General features: G+C 30.5%; 4 protein-coding genes and 1 pseudogene across 4 annotated transcripts; 3 read left to right on the plus strand and 2 right to left on the minus strand.

The window, feature by feature from the left end:
• Positions 1-995: 995 nt before the first annotated feature.
• LOC126554780 (uncharacterized) lies at positions 996-2,743 on the plus strand. Its single transcript, XM_050209812.1, has 2 exons — positions 996-1,032; positions 1,908-2,743. Exons 1-2 carry the CDS (start codon positions 996-998, stop codon positions 2,741-2,743), a joined length of 873 nt encoding a protein of 290 aa, XP_050065769.1.
• Positions 2,744-2,851: 108 nt separating this feature from the next.
• Positions 2,852-4,313, minus strand: LOC126554781 (uncharacterized). The gene is made up of 4 exons (XM_050209813.1): positions 3,579-4,313; positions 3,416-3,541; positions 3,256-3,345; positions 2,852-3,142 (listed from the first exon to the last, which is right to left on the minus strand). Exons 1-4 carry the CDS (start codon positions 4,311-4,313, stop codon positions 2,852-2,854), a joined length of 1,242 nt encoding a protein of 413 aa, XP_050065770.1.
• A 7,089-nt stretch (positions 4,314-11,402) lies between these two features.
• LOC114120603 (uncharacterized) lies at positions 11,403-16,604 on the minus strand. The gene has a single exon (XM_027982559.2). The coding sequence runs from the start codon at positions 16,602-16,604 to the stop codon at positions 11,403-11,405; it is 5,202 nt and encodes a 1,733-aa protein (XP_027838360.2).
• Positions 16,605-19,818: 3,214 nt separating this feature from the next.
• LOC126554783 (uncharacterized) lies at positions 19,819-22,420 on the plus strand. Its single transcript, XM_050209814.1, has 10 exons — positions 19,819-20,036; positions 20,402-20,590; positions 20,715-20,774; positions 21,318-21,407; positions 21,465-21,554; positions 21,633-21,716; positions 21,791-21,868; positions 21,936-22,085; positions 22,165-22,248; positions 22,323-22,420. The coding sequence occupies exons 1-10, from the start codon at positions 19,856-19,858 to the stop codon at positions 22,418-22,420; spliced, it is 1,104 nt and encodes a 367-aa protein (XP_050065771.1). The 5' UTR covers positions 19,819-19,855.
• A 71-nt stretch (positions 22,421-22,491) lies between these two features.
• On the plus strand, positions 22,492-24,064 carry LOC126554782 (uncharacterized; annotated as a pseudogene).
• Positions 24,065-25,442: the final 1,378 nt, after the last annotated feature.

A 25,442-nucleotide genomic window follows, 5' to 3' on the forward strand; every position in this document is an offset into this window, starting at 1 on the left:
ATTAAAAAATTGCAAGCCCATATCACGAGTCTTGAATTAATAAACGTACCGATATCGGCTCACCTCGTAGATCGATCAACTCGTCGTTCTGATTTTTTAAAATTATACTAGCATGCGTTATAGATGTAGAATTAAGTGAGTAAAATACCAAATGCGGCGGTACCTCTATTATTTTATAACCTGGAGGTACAGTCGGGTAAAACTCGTGTATTGTATGGCACTGCTTCCCGTTGATGAATGAACCTGTGGCTAGGTTTGATTCGATATATATACAGTTTGTTTTTGTAATATTAACCACCGTATCAGATTCATGTTTTACATTACCAGCATATTTTCGATTTTTGAATCCCAGCAACTGACCAATGTTATTAGGCATGGTAAAATCTATAGCTTCGTTACAACACATTGTACTTTTAAGTGTATTATTATCAGCTTTCAATTCGAATATTATATCTGTATCATGTAATATGTGATGTATTGCTGACTCGATTTCATATAATTCGTAAGAACCAGTAGGTATTGTAAAAACGCTACTAATCGCATAACCTGTGTGCTCACTGTATGCGAATCCTATTTTATTACACTTGTCGTTTATATTTGGAATAGAGTTATTTGTTTGAAACCCCAGCAGACAAATCTTAGCATTTTTACTGACTCCTATCGGCGGGAAAAAGTCGCAAGACAATTCACTTGAGTTCCCAGTTAAGGTTATGGTGTATGTACATGACAGAAATCTTAAGCACAAGTGTCCACAGTTTTTCGTATTATATTTTTGGTGTTTATCGTAATTATATTCGATATCACAACCGTTGAAATATTTTTGTATTTCTAACGGTGGAGTTAAATTTCCAAAACTATCGTAATATTTAACTTTTTTTCCGATTTTTTTATACGCTACCCAATGCCTATTTGCTTTCGTTCCTGATATATCGGCTAGTGGTTCGAATACATCGACTGACATTCGTATATCTGATGACGATATTTGTATGTTAGCTATGGATGAATATGAAAATGAAAAAGAAGTTAATGCAGGTTAGTTTTATTTTTATTATTATAGATGGAATATAATGTTTAATGATTCGTATAAATCATAAATTTCATTTTACACTTATTAAGTGGTCTGTGAATTGATCAATGATATATTAGTTGGAGTATTCCGGCATTATAACGATTATCACACCGTTTGTAAGATTTAATTATAAAGATTTTATATGGTATTTATTTTATTATATACGATTCTTTAGATATATATATACCATACGTATAATAACATAGGGAAATTAGTTTTTCTTTAGATTTATTTTAAAAAGGGGTTTTTTTATTTATTAAGATTCTTATACAACTACGGGGTCTAACGGGAAACGTGTTTCATCTGCTAATACCAACTCAGCCGTTAGAGCGAAAAAAGCACGTATGGATATGGTACAGTCCTCTGGATTCCTCGAGATTTCATCGTCTGCAAACCGAAAAATCGTATGGCATTACGCCAAAAATATCAATAATGTTCAAATTTATTCAAAGTTCCTCCAATCGCTTAAACCAGAACTAATAAAAATATTAAAAAATAGTATTCAAAAACACGCCATTAAATTTAATTTTAAACTCGAGGCAACCTATAACCGACCTAACGTTTTAAACACTTCAGAAAACCGGGCGTTCAAAACAACAGCGATTGAAATGTTTCATGATAGTAATATAGCAGAGATTATAGAGAGAGCGTATTTAAAATTGTTAAACGAGAAAGATGAGTACAGTGGGAGAGGAAGTGGATTTACTTTAGAATCAATAGACGGTCTATTATTGGCGGTGTATAAATATTCACCGATGAATCATACCGGTCATCACCGGTGGATCATCATATATTAAGTTAAATTATATTTAATGTGATATTAAAAATGCCAATAAAGATTTTATCGACAGCGGTAATTTTAACGGGTGTATTAATCTTAAAGATTTGTTTGGTTTTTGTGAAGATTATAAACGTATTTTAATAAACTGCAACCAGCAACTTATATTGAATAGAGCATCACTCGATATAAATGCAATCAAACAGTATAAAAATAATGAAGTTGTTGCAGACGCACCGAAACTAAAAGACGTTAAAATAAACATAACGAAAATATTATGGAGAATGCCTATAGTGAAAGTGAGTGATAGAGAAAAAATACGACCGTTGAAAGTAATTAATAATCAGAAACCGCTTACATGTGCGTTTCGATCGTGGGAACTGTGTGAATATCCATTTTTACCTCAAAACATTTCGCATTCATGGAAAGTAAAGACATCCAACAAATTAGAAAAACCTAGATATGTCATAATCGGTTTTCAAAACGATAGGAAAAATAGCTCGAGTAAAGCAATGTCATATTTCGATCATTGTAAAATTAAAAACTTGAAGGTCTATTTAAACTCTGAAGTATTCCCCTGTGAAGATTTTCAAAGCGACTTTACCAAGAACAAGATGGCTACATTATATCGTGCATACACGGAGTTCCAGAAATCTTACTACGGACATAACGAAGTGACACCTCTATTGAACAGATCAGATTTCAAAAATCTGTCCCCGATTGTAGTTGTTGACATGAGCCGACAAAACGATAACGTGAAAATGTCAACTGTGGACCTCAGAATCGAACTCGAAGCCAACGAAGCGTTCCCAACTGATACTTCGGCATATTGTTTAATATTACATGATCAAATTATAACTTATAATCCATTTAATGGAGAAGTAAGAACCTTGTAAATACTTATTGAAACCCTTATAAATACTTATTGTAAACCTTAATATTAATAAATGAAAATACAAATTTTATATATCATTTGTATTTATTTCACATAAATTTTTCAATTTTTATAAATATTTAGAGACCTTACGTTTTATTCCGTGTATTGGTTTGAGGTGTTGAGCTTTTCGTTTACTTGATATATCTGAGGGCTTGTCAAAAAAAGATGGCGATGGTGGTGGTGATTGAATCGAGAACGACGTTGGACCATCATTCTCATCAACTGCAACACTCGTTGACAAAGGTTGTATATATCTAGGTGTAATAAACCACGGAGGGTACTGTGCAGAGTTATCCGAATCGTACCCATCGGATGTTGGTAGTAAACTGTTACTAAATCCATTGTTCTCTACGATAGGCTAAATAAAATAATAATTTATATAAATATATTATATGAGATGAAGGCGGCGTATTACGTGTGTTAATAGATACAATATTGTTTTTATTTGAAGACAGATATTATATAAATTACCTTAGCTAGAATAGATGTAGTGGCAACATCCTGTTTAATTGATATATTGTTGTCTGGAGAATAGTTTGGTGATATCGGTGAATACTTATACTACAAGTAAAATAAAAATAAAAACTTAATTAAATATATGTTTGTACATAATATTATATTTATGAATTACCTTAACTAAATTATCATCCTCCAACGGATTGATTTCATCACATGCTTCAATGTCTTCATACAATTTAGCCGTTTCATCCATTATTGTTGAAAAGTTAGGTGACAAAGATGACAACCTTTTGAAATTCTTCAAAATAAAAAGTAATTAGTAATATTTTATATACGTAATAATATATTTTTAAAATTACCACTTCTGAGTTTCGTGCGTTCCGATGAGCTACACAAAGTTCCGCCAATTGTGTAGTCGCAAACATTTTAATTTGACTGAGGTTAGGTGTGTCCATACTCTGCCTGACTTCAACGTTCCGAATGAAAATTTCCATTTCCCTCAAATTGTTGGGTGGTGAATCCGATTGCAAGCATTTTTCCCTCAAATACTCACAATAATTATTAATTTGTTTAATAATTTTAGGTTTTATGTTCGCTTCTTTTTCTTTAATACTAGCAGTAATACACCATTCTAATTCTTGGAGTTTTATTAAATCTATACGGTTTAATAAAACTCTACATCCGTCTTCAGTCTTAGATTCAATTACTAGAACGTTTGAACCGCTATACACCATACTCGATATTTTATAAGAATCGGTTTCGAGAAATATGGTTCGCTTATAATTTTGTGGCGTGTCTAATATAAAAGATAGTACGTTACCCATAAGCGAGAATATCCGTCTTATAAAATCTGTACTAATTTTCACATAACGTGACGATGTTAATAAAAGAACAACTGTTTGAAGTTGTTCTGTTGGATCGATACCGACAATTATAAATTTTCTAGCTGTAAAGTCTAACGTGTAAGATGTAGACTCGATGAGTTCAGCCGGAGGTGTTGGTGGTACATAAGTGAAAGCCTTCTTCTTCTCATTGTATAAAGTAGCGTTGTCAGCGATTGAACCAGCCATGTTTTAAAAATAATAAACACTTTAAATTTATAAAGACTTAGAAAAATTTAGAACACTTTTAAAAGACTTAGACAAATAATAAACACTATAGAATAATATATGACTTGAAAAAATATAAGCTTAGAATAAATTATAAGACTGATAGAAACGTAGAGGAGAATTACAATTGTGTAAGACTGAGAACAGACTGAATGAATGTCAGCTCTTACAGAGACAAGATGGGTGTGGATGGATCCATTAATTTGTAGGGGATACAATATCGAGCTATCTAAGAGTCTAACGTGTAAGCGATTAAGAAATAAATTTTTTAGTGTAGATTGGTTATTAATGTGTTATTCACTAACAGGTATGATAACATTTCGTGAGAAGGTACAAATTTCATTATGTATATCAATTATCACTGTGTTATTCAGTAATAAGTATTTTAATTTGTTGTTGTTAAGCGATTAAGATATTTTTTAGCATAGATTGGTTATTAATGTGTTATTCACTAATAGATATTTTAAATTGATTATTAAATAAATAGTGTTTTATATTTTTTAGGTATGATAACATTTCGTGGGAAGATTCTGATTTCATTGTGTATTATTCACTAATAGGTATTTTAATTTGTTGTTGTTGAGTATATCTAGAAGTCTAACGATTAAGAGATTTCTAAGTACTAACAGTATTTAATTTTAATATAGTGTCATCAAAACTTATATAATATTATATGATATAATAATTCGAATATATTTTCAATGGGTTAGAGTCGAGGTGGGTAGTATGAACAAGTAATATGTACATACACTCGGTTCGATCCTAACACAGAATATTATATTTTTTTTTTTTGCGTTATAGTAAGTTTTTATATATAATAACATGTGATAAATGATAATAATATTAAAATATATGTTGATTATTTACCGGATCATATGGTGGTGGGGTAAATATACATCGCATACTTGTGTGATCGGGTTCAGGTGAAGGGGTAAATATACGTCATACACGTACGCAATCAAGGTTCACAAATATTGATTAGGTTAGTGTGATAATTGATGATAATATTAATTGATAATATTAAAATATATATTGATTACGTACCGGATCATATGGTGGTGGGGTAAATATACATCACACACGTACGCAATCAAAGATCACGAGATTACGAGCCAAGGATCACGGGGATCACGAGGATCATGGGATCACGAGGATCACGGGATCACCAGCAGAACTCTCTATTTCATACTACTGTCGTGTTGTCGCCTTCTGGGTAAAACCAGGTGTCCTTGTTGTTGTTGTTGCAAATTCGGACACGAATTTGAGAATGTGCAATAACATCTCAAATGCATCATTAGTGCACTGTAATTATTGGTGCGCTTACTATCCCGACACGTGTCATGGTCATAGTAGCATCCGCATTACCCTTGACACGAGGCATGGTCATGCTAACTTAGCCTTGTAATCTCGTAGATATCTTATAGATATCTCGTAGCCCATAACAATGTCTAAATTAACCACAGCAGACTCTTGATGCTTAGCTCTTGGAGGCAACTTGTCTCTGGAAAACACACCGATGAAATGAGGTATTTTCAACATGTCGGCGTATTTTATAATCTCATAGTCGTACAACGCTCTCTTGGGTAACGTGGGAATTAGTTTTTTGTCGTTTTTCTAGTTTTCTTTACCGATCCGCCTTTGTAAGGTGCTAGGTATAAACCTTTACCTTTAACAATTTTATAAGACTACCCCTTGTGCGGTGTAAGATATAAACCTTTCCCTAAATGAATAGGTGTGTTTTTACCGGAATTTAATTCATTTACGACTTTAACTATATTACCGACACCACCGGTAAGAGCGCCCAACGCCGATAAACCAGCGAAAATAGGTATTAAAGGTAGAACACCGCCCTTTTTCGGTATTGGTATAATTCTCGGAGTTTTCTTATTTTTAGATTTTTTTTGATTTTTTTTCGCAGCCGACAGACATCCCACATAGCATTTACCAATGTTAAAACTTTGATAAACGTTGAGATTGAATTGAATTTTAAAGGTTCGAAAAATAATATTTAATTAAATTAAATAAAGTGTTAATTTTTAAATATTTAAATTAGAATACATTTTAAAGACTGTATAAACACTTTATTTAGTTTAAATTCTAAGTATTAAAAAGTTAATTTCTATGCAATGCTGAATAAACGTACAATTAATAAGATTTAAATAGAGTAGCATAACTAATGCTTGTTAAGCCTTAATCCATACATATTTACTATAGGTTACCGTGTTAAGACTGTATACACATTAAATTAAAATTGCGCTGTAAATACAGTTATTTAACACTTCTTAGATACTTAATAAAACTTTATTTGCATTATTTTCATGAAAATGCAGTAAAGCTATATTTATATGTAATTCACAATAATTCACCTACAATTGTTATATATATATTTTATATAATAATAGTATATACTATTATAACATCTAATAAATTTTATCCTATAACCGATACCGCGGTTGGTACAATATTATTTATAGTACCTAATATATTATATATCCTATTTTATATAGTCTTTATATAATGTATTTATAGACGGTATTACGTAATAATCGTATTATAGGTACCTATACATAATCAGATTCAGGCTTGCGCGATGTCTATTGAGTTTTTCACAAAACCAGCAGGCATGCAGCAACATATTATACATTTATACACAATATAACTATAATAATATACTATATAGGTACACGAGCATATACAATACCTATACGTAAGTTGTTTGCCACTTGTTTCTAAGTAAGTTCTACACCAGATTTATTATTATATCGATCATATATATGTGGGATATTGTATACTAAAGCTACTGCAGTCTACTAGCTGTTATGTTACTATTATAATTATATATATTAAATTAGCTTATAAAATATTATATGTAATATATATTATGCGCTTCGTATTATTATTATATAGTTATCACTCAGGACTCAGACCCGTACTCCTAAGAAAAAAGTGATAATTGTTACAAGACGTTGTCCCCCGTATTATTTTGAGTGTTATTGTTCAATTTAATTCCGCATTACCCGATTAGTTGCAGCATATTATAAATTATCAGTACGTATATTATGGACTGGGGGAAAGCCCATTTTATCAGATGAACACGGTAACATAAAAATATCTTATATCAATATACTATTAGAAATAGTTTTCGTTGACGCGCGTCTGTCGACAAATATATTATTACTTTTAATTTCGTTAACTTAGCCGATTCATAACATATAACACTATATAAGTTTATAATACCTACTTACGTAATAGCGGAGTATTTTTTGTTTTAGAGGATTTTAGTTTTAATTAAATAAATCTAATTAACTGTAGTTACCTACTTATTCTTAACATCCTAGATTTGTATTAAACAACACTCATCTCTAATTAAAGATTAATTTATAATATAATATTTAAAATTATATTATGTTATTATATTTATATAACACAAATAGAAACTCTAAAAGTAAAACTAAAAATACGAAAATACAAATCATACAATTTATAATAAAACCTTATATAATAGTGAAAATTATAAGTCAGAATTAAATAATATATAATAATTATACAAATAAAAATAATTATAAGTATTATAAATTATAATAATATTATATGAAATTATCATAAACGTTATTATTTAATTACACTGGTCGAATGATATACAATTAAATAGAATTATAAATAGGTACTGAATACAATTAATATATATTTTAATGTATATATAGTTAGAATAAAAACAATATTAAATACTTATTCAAATAAAATATTATTATTTAAATAAGGTGCAGGTATTATATTTATAAAAATTTATTTGACGAAGTGTGTATGATTGGAATCCCTATTTTTTGATCTTGGATTTCTAAAATCATGTATTTGCATACAATATCGTGTATACTCCAATATTCATATTCCGGGGAAAGATCATCAACTACATAAATACCTATTTTTGTACTATCGATGGGTTTGTTATAATAAGGCCTTTTATATATATATATATACGACCAACAATTACTATACCTCCAGATTTATCATAACAAATATTTTTAATTTTCACAATTTGTTTTAGTTTAGTAGAAATATAATTATCTGAAGAGGTAATATTTATTTGAAAAGTTTTTAAAATTAAAATTTTATATTGTGGGTTGTGTAAATCTTGCAATAAGGGTCCATCTGTATGTTGTTTTTTTAATATAGTGTTGGCCAGGTTATTTGTATTGGTACATGTCTGGAATTTAAATTTTTCCTCATATCTTTTAACAGATTGCTGAAACGGTTGAGCTGATTTTCTCATTGTTTTTTTTTAGTATTCTCATATGGTTCTCGAAAGGGAAAGCACTTGCGTTGTCCAAGGGACCAAAATTATTGTAATCATCGATAAGATGTTGGAGTGCATGTATATTGTGTGATGCATGTTCCGAGCCATAAATTAAACAAAATTCATTTATAAAGTATTTTAAAAGTTCATCACAAAAATTAAGCATTTTAGTTAAATTTGGGGACAATAAAATTATCATGCAAACATGAAAGCAAAGAAAGTTAAAATAACATTTATCGTTAATATTGTTTTTCAACACAATAGGCCCAACATATAAAACAAATTGCCGAAACTCGGTTGCCTTGAAATTAGACACCTCGTCTAAACTCCTAGGTTTCCTAGGGAAATCAGAGGTAATACAAGATTTTATATTTAGAATGTTTGTATTTATTTCGTTCAATTTTGTTGAAGTAGTTCTAACATTTTTTGGGCCCTTAGACTTTGGGAACAGCCATAATTTTAAAAGTTTTTTGGTAACGCCTAAGCAGCAAAGATGCATATAATCCAGACAAAACACATTAATTATATTGATATTTGGTAAATTTATCAAAATTGACATTTCGGTGTTGGCTAAATGATGTTTTTCCTGTATTTTACTTATAAAAGATTCATGGGTACGTTTTTCTTCGTCAATAGCAGGGAAACAAAGTCTATTACATTTATAAATACCTTGTGTTTCACACCGGGTACAGGAAAAAAACCCAGAATGACCTTTAATCTTTAATATATACGATTTGGCCGGCGTGTCGCATACGATAGTATCTAAAACTACTTGTTTGGCAATACGTCTTTTATCTATTGTTTCAAAGATTATACCATTTTTAATTAAATATGACATTTCTTCATAAAAATCAACTAAAAATTCGTTACTGTCCTCTGCTTTTTTATAGCCCCAATAAATACCGATGGGGAAAACGGTTTCTTTATATGGTCTTACATAACACAATATAGGCCAGAAAGAACTACCAGAACTCCTACTTAAAGGTAACCCGTCAATACCAAAAACTAGTTTTAAACAGTCATCATTAATATGCCTCTCAATTGGGTAAAATTTTTTTATACAATTCGCAATGCCAAAATGATAATAAAACCCCGGGTCGACGTTCTTCACTTCAACTTTTTTTGATGATACCGATGTTTTTAAAAGAGTCCTAGCATCTTTCGGGAGGGTTTTGAAACAGTGATGTTTTGTTAATATACTTAATAAATCATTGACTGCCACATTACTAATATTATGACTGACGGCCCAATTTGATAAATGATCATTTACGTTAATTGGCTGCTGTGCAATTAAATCATCCTTTTCATCATCACTACTTGATGTATTATAATAATTGTAATCTTCATAATCAGATAATATAATAGAATCGTCAAATGTATCACCAACTGCAATGTCTATATTAAAAAAAAGTAAAAAAATCATAGAGTTCATAAAAAAAGTAATATATTATTGCATATTGATTATTCAGACCGGTAACAAAATCACTGGCGTATACTAATATAGATGAATAGATGCTAATAAAATATTAAATACAAATAACCATCATTATACTAAATAAAATATTTATAATTTTAAGAGATAGGTATTGATATTATGTACAACGTATAATCAATTAATTTATTGCCTTAGCCTACCTATATATAATAACATACTTGCATACCTAGCTTTAATGATTAAAAAAAGTTAAAATATTATTATCTTCTAATTATTAAGATATTTATTATAATTTTACATAATATAGACCTATTATATATATAATAATATAGTATTATATTATTGTTGAAAACGCAGGGGAATGCAACTATAGCATTCTAGCCTGTTTCTCATAAATTTGAGAATAAATTGTAAGAATAATAAATATATTGTAAAGTGGACTGTATATTTTAAAGTGTACTAATAATTATAACAATAAATATAATGATAATAATAATCAGACAATTGTATTAGAAAATATTATAAATATAAATCAGTCTTTGTAACAATAATTAGACCATTGTAGTAAACACAATATAAATATATTAATAAATTAAGTGGTGCACCAGCTTACCCTGAATAATATTAAAATAATGGCATACAATGTGATCCCAGTTGACAACACACAAGTATATGAACAAACATAACCACGTGGACACGACAGTCAACTAAGTCCTAAAGTAGGAAAATACCAATATAAAAAGAGTACATGTAATTAGGAAAGAACGATATTTACCACAAAGAATAATAAAATGAAGTCAGAGGCCAAGAAATGGTTAGAGCGTGACAACATATTATATTGTAACTGCAATAACGTGATGCACAGTTAGCCATGAAAAACGAAACAAGAACATGTGTTGTGATGACAATCCAGACGACAAGAAGAAAGAAAAACACGAAGACTTTTTAATGCAACCTAAGTGCCGAGAGAAAGATAAAAACGAATTGACTAGAGAATAAAACATAGTAACGCTAAGCGTTTACTTAAAATTTGATACAAAGATATTTGAAGTGCGCAACGAGAATCCATAATCTATAATATGATAATAGGATTTTTGGCGGGCAGTTTAAATTAACTATGTAGCGCCAACATACTCCCCCCCGTTGAAATACAATGAGTATTTCAACAGAACATAAAATAACAACATAATATCATACAATAAGTAACAATAATTCAAGCTTGAGTCTTGAGGAGTAGTTTGAACTTGAGCAGATGACTTGAATGATCATAAAATGCTTGACTATTGAATAAACTTGGCTAGAGTGACTTGAATAGATTTGATTAGATTGACTGGGTTGAATTTGTTGAATCTTCAGCATTGACAAAAGGTAATGGACATAGTTTTACCAGGGGTCGTTGCAATGACTTGTTTCCAGACGTGGTAATTGTTGCAACACGAACAATGTTATCAGAGCCAGGATGAAGTTGTGTCACTCGGCCAATGCTCCAAGTTAATGGTGGTTGATTGTCTTCTACGATTAACACCAAATCTCCTATTTTGATGACTGCATCCTTAGTGACTACATTCCACTTTGATCTGACTTGCAGTGTGCGTAGATATTCAGTGGACCATCTACGCCAAAACCCTTGCATCATTGCCTGCACTATATGCCATCGCTTTATATGGTTGATCGGTTTTTCGGGATGCTCTACATCTGGAGGTAACGTTAGACAACCTCCTACTAAAAAATGGGCAGGTGTTAACACTGAAAAACTTTCAGGGTCACTAGACTGGGGAGTTAATGGCCTGCTATTTAGACACGCCTCAATTTGACACAATAGAGTGGCTAATTCTTCAAAATTAAGTTTGGCTGATTTTACAGTTCTTATTAGATGGTGTTTCGTAGATTTAACCGCTGCCTCCCAAAGACCACCCATGTGAGGTGCACTTGGAGGGTTGAAGTGCCATTGAATTTCATCTTGGGCTAATGTCTCTATAACAGTTTTATTGTTGTCACATGGTTGTTTGTAAAGACGTTTCAACTCAGCGCTTGCACCACGGAAATTTGTACCATTATCTGAATATATGTGGGAGCTTTGACCTCGTCGCGAAAAAAAACGTCGTAGAGCTGCTAAAAAGGCTTGGGATGTTAGGCTGCTAACAGCCTCCAAATGAATGGCACGGGTACTGAAGCATATGAAAACAGCTATATATGCTTTAGTGATGGTTCGATTGCGAGGACCTGAATGTAGACTGATGGGACCAGCAAAGTCAATGCCAGTTGCAGTAAATGGACGACTGGGTGTCACTCGAAGTCGAGGTAGATTTCCCATTGTGGGCTGAAACATATGGGGCTTGGCTCGGTAACATACACTGCAGCTGTGTACAATGCGTCGAGCTGTATTTCTACCATCCAACGGCCAAAATTCTTGACGGACTCTAGTCAGCAAATTTTGGGCGCCTGCATGCAGATATTGTTTATGGTATTGTTCAAAAATAAGTTGGGTTACACGATGTGCTTTTGGCAACAGTGCAGGGTGTCGTTGATTGGCAGGTAGCTGAGAAAATTGTAGCCTACCTCCAACTCTGATGATACCATTTTCAAGAAAAGGACTTAAGCTAATGAGCTTACTTCGCCGAGATAATTGGTTGCCGTGCTCTAGACATGTTATTTCAGGTTTGAATGCTTCTTGTTGAGCAATTCTTATCCAGGTTTCTTTGGCGGTCTTAAGTTCGAGAGCATGGAGATGATCGATAGTCCTTTCAGCTTTTGTAAATTTAGAATTTTTGCAAAATCTTTGAATATATGCTGTTATTCGAATGAGTTTTGTCCAACTTGAGTATTGATTTAACAGCTTGTAATCGTTTGATGAATCTACACTGTGACACTGGGTGACTGTCAGGACAGGCTTGATGATGCGAATTTCTGGAATGTTGACTGCATATTCAAAACCTGCCGGCCAATGACTATTACTCTGTGCTAACCATTGTGGTCCTTTCCACCAGAGTGTTGACGATTCTAAGGACTGTGCAGATGTTCCTCGAGTTATAAGGTCAGCTGGGTTATCTTGTGACGGCACATATCTCCATTGTGCAATAGTAGAAGACTCATGAATTTGTGTTATTCGATTGGCAACGTACATTTTTAAAGGTATATCTGTGTTAATCCATGATAAAACAATTGAGGAATCTGTCCATAAATATACATTGTCAGTTGATATAAGTATATTGAGTGCTTTGAACTCTTTTCGAACTTCAGTCATCAGGTCGGCTAATATTGTTGCACCGCTGAGTTCTAACCTTGGTATTGTTGTGGTGCGAATAGGTGCTACTCGAGACCTTGAAGTATATAGTGCGGTTGTCCATGAGTCCTCAGAGTCGACTGCTCTTGAACGTACATAGATACAGGCACCAATTGCGTTTTGAGATGCATCACAGAACCCGTGTAATGTAATTATTCGTTTGTTGGCATGGCACAAAACCAACCGTGGAATAGATAAGTTCTCGATTGATTGTAGACCATTACAAAATCTTGACCACTTGAGTTGAGTGTCAGGGGGTAACACTGTATCCCAACCCACCTTGATTGTCCATAATTGTTGGAGGAAAATTTTGCCTTTTATTAAAACTGGTGTGATAAAACCAAGAGGATCATAAATTTTGTGCAGATCAGACAACAATGATCTTTTTGTCATCTGTGTTTGTGGGCTCCAAGGTTTGAGTACAAATTTAAAAACATCCTTATTTGGTAGCCAAGTTAGTCCTAGAGTGGTAATGGATTCATCTTCAGCCAGCAACAATGAATAATGTTGTTCATTGGCAGACGGTATTTTTGCGATCAGCTCTGCAGAATTTGAACACCATTTTCTGATAGGAAAGTTGACTTGGTTTAGTACATTTGTTAGTTCTTGATAATATTGACAACATTCCTCAACTGTAGTTCCACCGCTTAGTAAATCATCTACATAAAAATCTTCTTTAATGATTCTAGAGACTCTTTGATCAGTGCAATGTTTGCTTAGTTCAGATAAACATTTTGTGGCAAGATATGGTGCTGATTTTGTCCCATATGTGACAGTTAGCAGTCTGTAATGTTGCAATGGGTGACTTGGATTTGATCTGTATACAATTCGTTGTAAGTCACAGTCAGACCGATCAACCTTGACTTGGCGATACATTTTCTCAATATCACCAGTGATTGCTATATTATGTAACCGAAACCTTAGAATAATTTGAAACAATGTTGGTTGAACTGTGGGTCCTCGCATTAAGATGTCATTGAGAGATATTCCAGTTGACGTAGCAGCTGATGCGTCAAACACAACTCGAGTCTTTGTTGTTATACTGTTTTCTTTTACCACAGCATGATGAGGAAGATAATATGTGATGGGTTCATTGATATCTGTGTTTTTAATCTTCTCCATGTGGCCAGCGGTTAGATATTCAGTCATGAACTTTTCATATTCTATTGCTAGGGCTTTGTTGCTCATTAATCGTCGTTCCATTGCTAAGAATCTTTTTGTAGCCATATATTTTGAATCTCCTAGAACACTAGGGTCCCTGTTGATTGGCAGCTTCACTATGAATTGTCCATTATGGTCTCGTTTAATTGAACTTTGAAAATGTGTTTCAACTTCAGCTTCTTCAGCACGTTGTGCAATACCCTTTGGACTGTGGAGAGACAGTGCAGAGATTTTATTCTGATTGGTAGTGAGAGATGTAGAAATTAATGATTGTGGCACCGACGACTCGATGACAGGAATACATCCGGTGATTATCCAACCCAACTGTGATTCACATGCAAATGACTTAGGTGAAAGTTTGATGTGGTTACCTATGAACAATTCAAAAAACAGTTCAGCACCTAACAATAAGTCTACAGGTTGAGGTTTATGAAATAAAGGGTCTGCAAGTTGACATTTGACTTTGTCTGGAATATTAAATTGATTGATGTCAACAGTACTCGTTGGTAGATGACCAGTAATGACAGGCAAAACATGTAGATCAACACTAGTTTGATATGAGCCAAACCGTGATGATAGAAGTGTGGGTTCAAGTTTTGTCGACTTGGTGGATAATGTTCCTATACCTGATATATTTGATGTTGACAATAACGGTTTTAACCTTAGAAGATTAGCGCAACGTCTAGTGATGAAATTCACTTGTGAACCAGAGTCCAAAACCGCTCGCAACTCGTATTGTTCATTTGCTGTTCCACATATTTTGACAATAGCTGTCGCTAACATAACTTGATGTTCTCTATTGTGTTGTTGTGCATGCATTGAAGTGTGCAATGATTGTACTTCAGCTTGCTGATCTAAATTATTTATTGAAATATTATCTGATTTAGTGGTGTGTTCATGTTCATGTAATTTGGTATGATGTTTGCGACCACACTTGTGACAACTTCCATACCGACAGATAGCAGCACTATGACCAGGATGTAGGCAATTGAAACATAATGAATGACTACTAACCACCTTTGAACGCTCAGACACCGACAAGTCCAGGAATTGGTCACAGGTATGCAATCTGTGAGAACCTGAGCATAATACACATTTTATGTTACTTGGGTTTTTAAGATTGTTCCCTTTGCTGAATAATGCCTTTTTTTGAGGGGGTCGTCTCATGGTTTGATGCTGTCCTTCAATAGTGGAGTTGTTGTTGAAGTCTCCAACTTCATATGCTGATATACGATTCAACAAGAATGTTTCTAGTTCAGTGAACTTAGGTAATTCACGAGTGCTCTGGCGGAGCTGCCATTCACCAACTGTTATATTGTCTAGTTTATAACAAATTAATGTGACAAGCCAGGCATCCCAACTGTGGATAGGTTGAAGTAGAGCTTCTAAAGCTTTGACATGTGACATAACATGATGATGTAATTTTTGCAATTCTGCTGCAGTTGCAGTGATGACCTTCTGTGTATCTAATAATGAACGTATATGAGATTGAATTGTTAAAGATTTATTTTCATATCGCATGAGAAGGGCATCATAAGCTCTTTGATAATTGTCACCTGTTGTTGGAAAACTCTTAATCACATCACTGGCAGATTTTGTTACACAAGACTTTAGGTAATGCAGTTTTTGAACATCTGCCAATGATTTGTTGTTATGGAACATTGCATCAAATGAATCCCTAAACGCTGACCAATTTTGAAGGTTGCCATCAAATTCAGGCGCAGAAACTGCTGGTAATCGCATTGTGTCACTAGTTCTTACTGTATCTGATGTCATTGGCTCTTTTTTACCCTTTTCAGACAGTGTCATTAAAGATGCTTGTACATCACATACTAGATCATTAAATTGAACTCGTTCATCAGCTTGAGATTGATCATCCCTCTTATCCAATTTTTCAATTTTGCTTTGGATGTCTTCAAATTGATTAATAGATGTCCTGAGTTGTCCCAACCTGACGTCCACTGCCTGAAATGCTATCGAAGATTCAACAAATTTCTTCACAAACTTCAAATGTGCAGCTACTTCAATTTTTAAATTGCTTCTTCGACGTACTAATGATTTATATTCTTCAGTATCCATGATGGCAGATGTACTGTTTTGAATACTTATCAACTAAGCGCTAACTATGTAATGCAAGTACTTTACAATAAAATAAGACTTGACAATATAAGCGCTTTACAAGTGATTGCAATAATGCTTATGTAACAATAAAAAAAATAATAATAATATATGTATGTTAGTCTGAATATTATTATTTATATTTATCCGGCTCGAAGGACCAAATGTTGAAAACGCAGGGGAATGCAACTATAGCATTCTAGCCTGTTTCTCATAAATTTGAGAATAAATTGTAAGAATAATAAATATATTGTAAAGTGGACTGTATATTTTAAAGTGTACTAATAATTATAACAATAAATATAATGATAATAATAATCAGACAATTGTATTAGAAAATATTATAAATATAAATCAGTCTTTGTAACAATAATTAGACCATTGTAGTAAACACAATATAAATATATTAATAAATTAAGTGGTGCACCAGCTTACCCTGAATAATATTAAAATAATGGCATACAATGTGATCCCAGTTGACAACACACAAGTATATGAACAAACATAACCACGTGGACACGACAGTCAACTAAGTCCTAAAGTAGGAAAATACCAATATAAAAAGAGTACATGTAATTAGGAAAGAACGATATTTACCACAAAGAATAATAAAATGAAGTCAGAGGCCAAGAAATGGTTAGAGCGTGACAACATATTATATTGTAACTGCAATAACGTGATGCACAGTTAGCCATGAAAAACGAAACAAGAACATGTGTTGTGATGACAATCCAGACGACAAGAAGAAAGAAAAACACGAAGACTTTTTAATGCAACCTAAGTGCCGAGAGAAAGATAAAAACGAATTGACTAGAGAATAAAACATAGTAACGCTAAGCGTTTACTTAAAATTTGATACAAAGATATTTGAAATGCGCAACGAGAATCCATAATCTATAATATGATAATAGGATTTTTGGCGGGCAGTTTAAATTAACTATGTAGCGCCAACAATTATATTATATTATATTATATTATATTATATTATAGTGGTTAAAATATAGTAAATATGGGTAATAACAAAATAATAAATATAAATATACTATGTTAATAACATAAATTATTAATTATTATCTACATAATATTATAATTTATATAACTATATTCAATATTGTCCTACTAGTTATATTGATTGGTAGCTATAAATCTACAATATATTATTTTTGTATTGTAAAAAATTAGAAAAAATCCCTGTATGAAGTAGAGTTGGTGAATGGTGTATATAATGTAACAACTAACAATTATACAATTGTATAAAATCAATAATCATTGGAGGTAGTATTATTCATATATATACCTACTTATCTAATATCTATATAAAGGTAATCAGGTGACAGGTAAGGTTACCTGCAACTTATATACCTACTTAAAAATGTATCTGGTAATTATTAGTTTATGTAGTTGGAATAAAATACAAAATATATACATACCATATTTAAATGTGTTATCCTGCTGATCAAGAGCTACTTCAATGTTAAAGTGGTTATTACTAGAGCTCTGATCGTTTGTCACATAGTTTTTTGAATTTTCCAACCATTGTTGCAAAGGAGAGTCAATTTTTTTTGGAGATTCGTCGATTTCTGAGTCTATATCATTTGACTCTATTAATAATAATAATAATAATATTTATTTTCAAATTAACTCAGCAATATAATAATATAGTGACGCCGAACCTAAAATATACCTTAAGGATTCGCCATTTATAATACACCTTAGCAATGACGGGCGGGTAGGTAGGTACTCAAATAATGTAGAGTTTAAAAAGTTTAATGTATGTATTTTAGTACAAAATATTGCACAACTATGCAAATATAAGAAAGCAGTTGTAGGTACCTATACAGGTATATATAATATTTTTAAAAATAAGACGAACTGTGTGTGATTGCGTTTTAAAATTAATAAACGCTTCTAGTTTCTACAAGGTATACTACCAAAATATTGACTAAAAGAAGTGTTTACAGATATTTAGACAGTGCAGTGGTGGATTTAAGGGGGTCAAAGGGGCCAGCCTCTCAATCGGCCTACCATCTAGCCATCTAGGTTAATAAATTGTGCCGTTTTTTAATATTTGTGTCGTAAAACATAGAAAAAGACAATGTCCCCCTCCCCCTCATCACAAAATTCTAGATCCACGACTGATACAGCTTATTTATTTAACATTAACTACCTATATCAAGTAAATCATTATTCATTGCCATTTCATGTGGCCACAATGCCACATTATTATGCTACACACAAAAGACATTTAGTTGGGCGTTACTGATTACAAGATTACAAGGCACAATTCTAATTTAGCTCCCAAAATATGTGATTTAATATCTATTTTTTATGAGGACACATTATAATTTATTATACAGTAGTAATTGCGGTCACCTGCAATATGTCGAACTTCATTTATTTCGTCTATCAAACGACGTCGCTCATTTTAAAATCGTAACGTCTTTTTCACTATTAAAAAATGATATAATAAAATTGATGTAATTAAATACAATTCTAATCTATAAAATTATACAATACTAATAAGTAATATTATATACATATAAGTATATAACATATTATTATACCTACCTATTTTATAGTTAGGCGTACCTATAACTTTTAAAAAACCTCCAACATTAACAAATAATATTATAATAGGTATTATGAATTCAAATTTGGAAGTATATAGGTAGGTATATTTAATGAAAATTATTTAATAATAATATTTTTGTTCGTTTTATTATTGTATCTGCAGTGACTAGTATAATATGGTAAGTATGCCTAGTCATATCATAAATATTATTTATATGCATTGCTTTTACGATAACGATGCACGACGACCAAATACTGATATACATCTATGGCGAAGACTTGGTCGCGAAACTGGAAAGTGGAAATTACGTAGTACGTTTATTTTTAATATTATTGTATTATCGATAATATGTGTGCGTGAGTGCGCGACACCGCGAGTTGCGACTGTCGCGACTCGCCATTCGTCGTATTAATTATTACTAATACCACATTACCACGTCGGCCGTCGGCATTTCTGTCATTATTCTTTCATGAAACTGCTTACTGTTCTCTGCGAGTCTGCCTATGGGCTATGACGTCTCTGTTCTTATTCTCATTACTCATTTTTCGCCTCGTTTTTCGCTTACTTCGTGTGTCTTTGCTCTCGACTCTCTACTAAAGATCACTACTGTTGATATATACTTTTAACTTATTTTACTATAATGTGGTCAATCATACATTTTTTGGACGAAAATACAGTGGAAACTGTACCAAGCAAATGGTATTCAAAAAATAAATGTGCCTGGCCGACTAATAAAAGCAAGCGGCATATTGCAGATCAATCGGATCCGATTCCACCATATTTTAAGTGGTATAAAGCTCGGGCATTATTAACGGACATAGGTAAGTCTTTATTTATTTCTACTTAATTTAAGATGATTGGAAGTATTGAATGGTGATTTATTCTATTTTGGTGTAGTATAGGTACGTGAAATATAGTATCTTAAGGTCGCTCCACACTGTGTTTCGCGTTTCGCGTTTTCGTCAAATTTCGTGAATATTGTGTATGGCTGTTTCGCGAAAAATTCGTAGAAATTTCGTTGAAATCACGGTATATTATAATATACCGTGGTTGAAATTTTCGCGAAACAGCCTATACACGCTATTCGCGAAATTTGACGATAACGCGAAACGCGAAACACAGTGTGGAGCGACCTTAAGAAAGAAATTAATATTAATTAATATATATACATAAATTATGATTTTAGAATCTTTCTCTGAAGCGAATAGAAAATGCAAAAAAGCCTTATACACAACCAATTTATCGTCTACTGAAACAGAAAATGATGAAGTGATGAATAAAAATAAAAATAAATCTAAAGAAATGTTACAGTATAATTCGACAAAGCGTAATAAAATAAAATTGACTGGACACGATAACAATGACAAATTTTCAGGTAAAAAATTTAATTTAATAGTACCAACTTAGTTTACGATTGCTATTACAGAATTTGTCACCAGTAGATTTCATATTTTTAGTTAATTTAAATTTTCAACAAATAATATTTATATAATTTTCAGACATTGATACTGGAGACGATGACGATAACACAGTTCTTAAAATACCAACATATGAGTCTGGTAAAATGTCAAATTTTTATTTTATTATACCCCTTAAGTGGACTCCATACCAACATTTGTTTTCTTACGCATAATATATATAGGAACATATAGATTATATTCTCTATTTCCACGATTGCGACTTACTCTCAGGTTCAGTTTAGTGCAAATCCACCTATATAGGTATTATACATTTTATAAAGAAAAATATTTTCTATGCTTAGATAGGTTTTTTATATTTTCATTGTTGAATAAGTTAATTAAATTTAATTAAAAATAATCAGAATTACGTTTGAAAAAAAAACTAACATGCTAAGGTATATTTATAAAAAACTAAAATGTTAAAAAAAAAACTATCCGTCCAAATCACAGTAAATGTTCATCTTAATAAAGTATATATAATTATAGGTGCGTTTCCTAACCTAACCAGCTAGAGAGCTGCATCAGTGGAAACATGGATTAATATCTGTGTTCCTATATTATGCGTAGGTAAGATAGACAGCGAAAATAAATGTTGATATTGGTGGCCCCTTATAATAATAACTGTATTATATTAACCCATAGATGATGGTACAAGTACAAAAGAAATTGTAGAAGAGTCTAATAATAAAGAACTTCAAAAAAATCAATTCTTGTCTCCATCTTCCAACCAAAGTAAACCATATATTTTTAATAAAATTATCTATACAACTATTGAGTACAATATTTAAGTTTTAGATAAAACTCATTCAAAAATTGAATCGCCAAGCAAAAATGATCATCATGAGATTGATTCTTCAAATATAACACCTCAGTTGTTGGGTATGTATTTGATTTACATCAAATGTTTAAAACAATATTAAACTTAATATTTATTGCGTATACCTACTTATGTTATAGTTAAAACTCATAACTCAACATTTTCATTGTCTGCAAAAAAACATACTCAAAACAAATCTCCAATGAAAAGATTTTCTCAAAGTTGTATGTATTTAAATATTTTATATTTAATTTACATAACATTTTCTGATGTTTTGAATCTATATTATGTGTTATAGATAATGATCAATATTTAGTCGTTGAATCTGATAGAAAAAAAAATGGAAATATATTTCGAAGCCTGTCTCCTGATTTGTGTATGTTTGTTTTTTTTTTATAAATGTTAAAATTGATATATTTAATTGATTTTATCCTTTTTTATAGTATTGAGTAGTCCAGAATTTTCACCATCTCCCAAAACGACAAAAATAATTGGTAAACATAACTCACATAAAACTCATTCAAAAATTGAATTGCCAAGCAAAAACAATCATAAAATAAAATCTCCAATAAAGATAACCCCACAATTGTTAGGTAAGTATTTTATATACTTAAAATAATTTTTAATCAATATTAAACGTAATATGTATTACCTATACCTAATACGTTATAGCTAAAATTCATAACTCAACTTTGTCATTACCTGCAAGAAAAACTACTCCAAACAAATCTCCAATGAAAAGATTTTCTGAAAGTTGTATGTATTTAAATATTTTTTATTTAATTTGTATAATATTTTCTGATGTTTTGAATCTATATTATGTGTTATAGATAATGATCAATATTTAGTCGTTGAATCTGATAGAAAAAAAAATGGAAATACATTTCAAAACCTGTCTCCTGATTTGTGTATGTTTGTTTCTTTATAAATGTTAAAATTGGTAAATTTTATAGTAGCTGATATACCTATTTGATTTTATCCTTTTTTTTATAGTGTTGCATAGTCCAGGATTTTCACCATCTACCAGAACAACAAACACCATCAATCTACAATACTTTTCTGCAAACAGTAGTAAGATGTCAAATCACTTCAATAAAATCAAAAGAAGCCCTTTTAAGACACCCACCAAAAAAATTGAATCTGCAAGAAAACAATTGTTTGTTAATTCTGGTAAGTATAAAATAAATATATATTATGATATGTATGTGGATTGGGAGTTATGCATGTGCCATTTATTTCGTAATATATCATAGTAGAAATTAAAAATCATATATATATATATATATATATATATATAGTATATATACATATATATTATATATGTATAATAATATAATAATAATCTATTGGTTTATTGTAATAATTATTTTTATATATAATAATATTGTATCAATACTTAATTAATTAAATATAATTGCATTTCTATCTTCTATAAGATATACTGAAAGGTTTCTTCTTGAAATGTATATTTTTAACAATATTTTAACTGATAAATTTTATTTTTCCAGCCACTCCTGAAAATTAATTGCCAAAAACAGCCACTAATAGTCAAAATTATCATTCTTCTCACAAAAGTGTCTCTTATAAGTCGTATGAATCAAATGTAAAAAAAAGAAGCCCTGTAAAAACTTCAACTATAAAGGCAAAAAAGTATTTATCAGGTACCTGTTGTTCTATATACTATATAATATATTAAACCTATAAAGTGTTTAGTGAAGGTTAAGTGTTTGCGAAACATTTTTCTCATGATGTATACTGTATGTATATCTGTAAATCTTTTTTAATCATAAAAAATTAAAAATCCTAAAACCATTTAATACATTTTTATGTTATCCATGTTTCTGTATTACTATTGTATTTTTAGATGAACAATTCAAAGAATTTATGCACCATAATGTAATACTTTTAAAACATAATATGAGAAACCTGGACGAAAAACTGACGATGTTACTAGAACAGACTAAAAAAAATGATTCCTACATCAACGATAATAACAATAAAGAAACTATTGATTATTCACATCTTGACTGCTTCTTTCCAATCTACGATGAAACTACACTAAATGCTATTGAAGAACAATTATCTGTGGACAAAATATACAATACTGAACTGGTAAGCAACTTATTTTTTTAAATTTAAATAATTAATAAAAAACAATATGTATTTATTGAAATTTAAGTTTAAATAATATACGATTAGTATGTATAAATACTTCAATAATATTAATTATTACATTTTATATTATACAATATATTTGTATAGTGTGAGTCATATATATTATATAAATGTAATACATTAGTAATACATTTTAAATTATTTTCTGTTTAGTATAACTAAATATAAAAAATAATTTGTTATAGTTTAAATGTGTTTATATTTTTCTTGATTTGTTCTAGAAAAACAAGTTGATAGGACTTGGTGGAAAAACGGTTAAAATTTTTGTAAAACGAATCATGCAATTTCTATTTACTGACACTCTTTTAAAGTTGTACTCTTTCCATGGCAGAGGGAATAAAAAGAAGTGTTTTTCAAATCTTGCCATTTCAAAAGTCATATTCAGTAAGTTTCTAAAGTATTTAATATTAATATATAGTTACATATCATATTAACTATATTAGTTGAATTTAGATATCATACATATATTATGATCATGGGAATTATGATTAATTCTCCTAAAAAAATTGTTAATAATATATTATAATCATATTATCTGGTAACAAGTATTATATGAGTAGTCAATATATTATTAAGTAATAAAAAAAATTTAATTTAATCATATATACATAAACTTTTCAATGATCAGACAGCCACACTATAAGGCCTTATGTGGGTTGATTTTGGATTTTTACTGAATCTATTTATTAATTTTAAATTTCACACTCATTACACAAAATTTTTAGTTGATTTTAAAAAATATTCATTAGCATTATATCATTAAATTTTATTTTTATAACATGTATATAATATCACATATTTGTATTTGTATAATATTATTTTTCAAGACACAGGATTCTGGTTCACCATACATGTCGATAAAATCAGTAATATTCATGTCTAAGAGGAATTGAGAAACATTATAATATGTTCTATACTTTTATGACAATTGTATATAATAGCTGGAGCAGCTATTTATAAATTATTATATGAATTATTAAAATTATGTTATTTTTGTTCATGTATCCAATTTAAATCTAATTTTCTGTTCATATTGTTCATAATTTTTTTATTTGTCCTGAACTGATTCCAGCTGTTATCAAGGTCCCCGCTATATATTATATTTTTTTTTCCGATTGTTGATTATTTTTAATATATAATGATCATTATATATTTAATATAATTTGTAAAGATTAATGTGTTTATGTAATAATAAAAACAGTTTTATTTGTTTATGCAGATTCAGTCAAGTCTTTGAAAAAATTCCAAAATGAAACTATAAATGAAGAAATTGAAAAATACGTCAAAAATGCACTCATTCAAGCGCCATTTAATTTAAAAAAAAAAGAAACTAATATTTCATTGTAATAATTATAAATATCATTTTATTAAAAATTCATATTTTATTACACAAAAATACAATTTTTTAATTTCCCTTTCTAATAATTTAATATATTAAGTTGTAAAATATTAATATTACAAATATGATTGCATGATATGCCACAGTGACCATTAGGTAAAATGTTAGGGAGGGGGGACAAGATCAAAAGCTCTCATAATATGTATAAGCTTAATAATGGTTTATATGTTATTATTTCAACATGAAGGTATGTTATAAATTATGTATGGTATATATGTTGATTTTTGTCTATAGGGGGAGCAAGTTTTCTATCTATCCAAACCACTAAGGGCAATCATATATACATGTATATATATATATATATATATATATATATATATTATATGCATGTATATGGATGGCATAATTTGAACAATGCTTACTAAATAATTATAAA

This window comes from Aphis gossypii, unplaced genomic scaffold (genome assembly GCF_020184175.1).
Source record: "Aphis gossypii isolate Hap1 unplaced genomic scaffold, ASM2018417v2 Contig00600, whole genome shotgun sequence".
NCBI lineage: Eukaryota > Metazoa > Arthropoda > Insecta > Hemiptera > Aphididae > Aphis > Aphis gossypii.

Bases quoted from the DNA above. Each gene is read 5' to 3' on its own strand.
- LOC114120603 (XM_027982559.2), bottom strand. From the start codon at position 16,604: ATGGATACTGAAGAATATAAATCATTAGTACGTCGAAGAAGCAATTTA.
- LOC126554780 (XM_050209812.1), top strand. From the start codon at position 996: ATGGATGAATATGAAAATGAAAAAGAAGTTAATGCAG. The intron at 1,033-1,907 runs GTTAGTTTTATT...ATGCCAATAAAG, and splicing joins TGAAAAAGAAGTTAATGCAG to ATTTTATCGACAGCGGTAAT.
- LOC126554781 (XM_050209813.1), bottom strand. From the start codon at position 4,313: ATGGCTGGTTCAATCGCTGACAACGCTACTTTATACAATGAGAAGAAG. The intron at 3,542-3,578 runs GTATATAAAATA...TTTATTTTGAAG, and splicing joins TTTTAAAAATATATTATTAC to AATTTCAAAAGGTTGTCATC. The intron at 3,143-3,255 runs GTAATTTATATA...TATTTTATTTAG, and splicing joins CTACATCTATTCTAGCTAAG to CCTATCGTAGAGAACAATGG.
- LOC126554783 (XM_050209814.1), top strand. From the start codon at position 19,856: ATGTGGTCAATCATACATTTTTTGGACGAAAATACAGTGGAAACTGTA. The intron at 21,717-21,790 runs GTATGTATTTAA...TATGTGTTATAG, and splicing joins GAAAAGATTTTCTCAAAGTT to ATAATGATCAATATTTAGTC. The intron at 22,249-22,322 runs GTATGTATTTAA...TATGTGTTATAG, and splicing joins GAAAAGATTTTCTGAAAGTT to ATAATGATCAATATTTAGTC.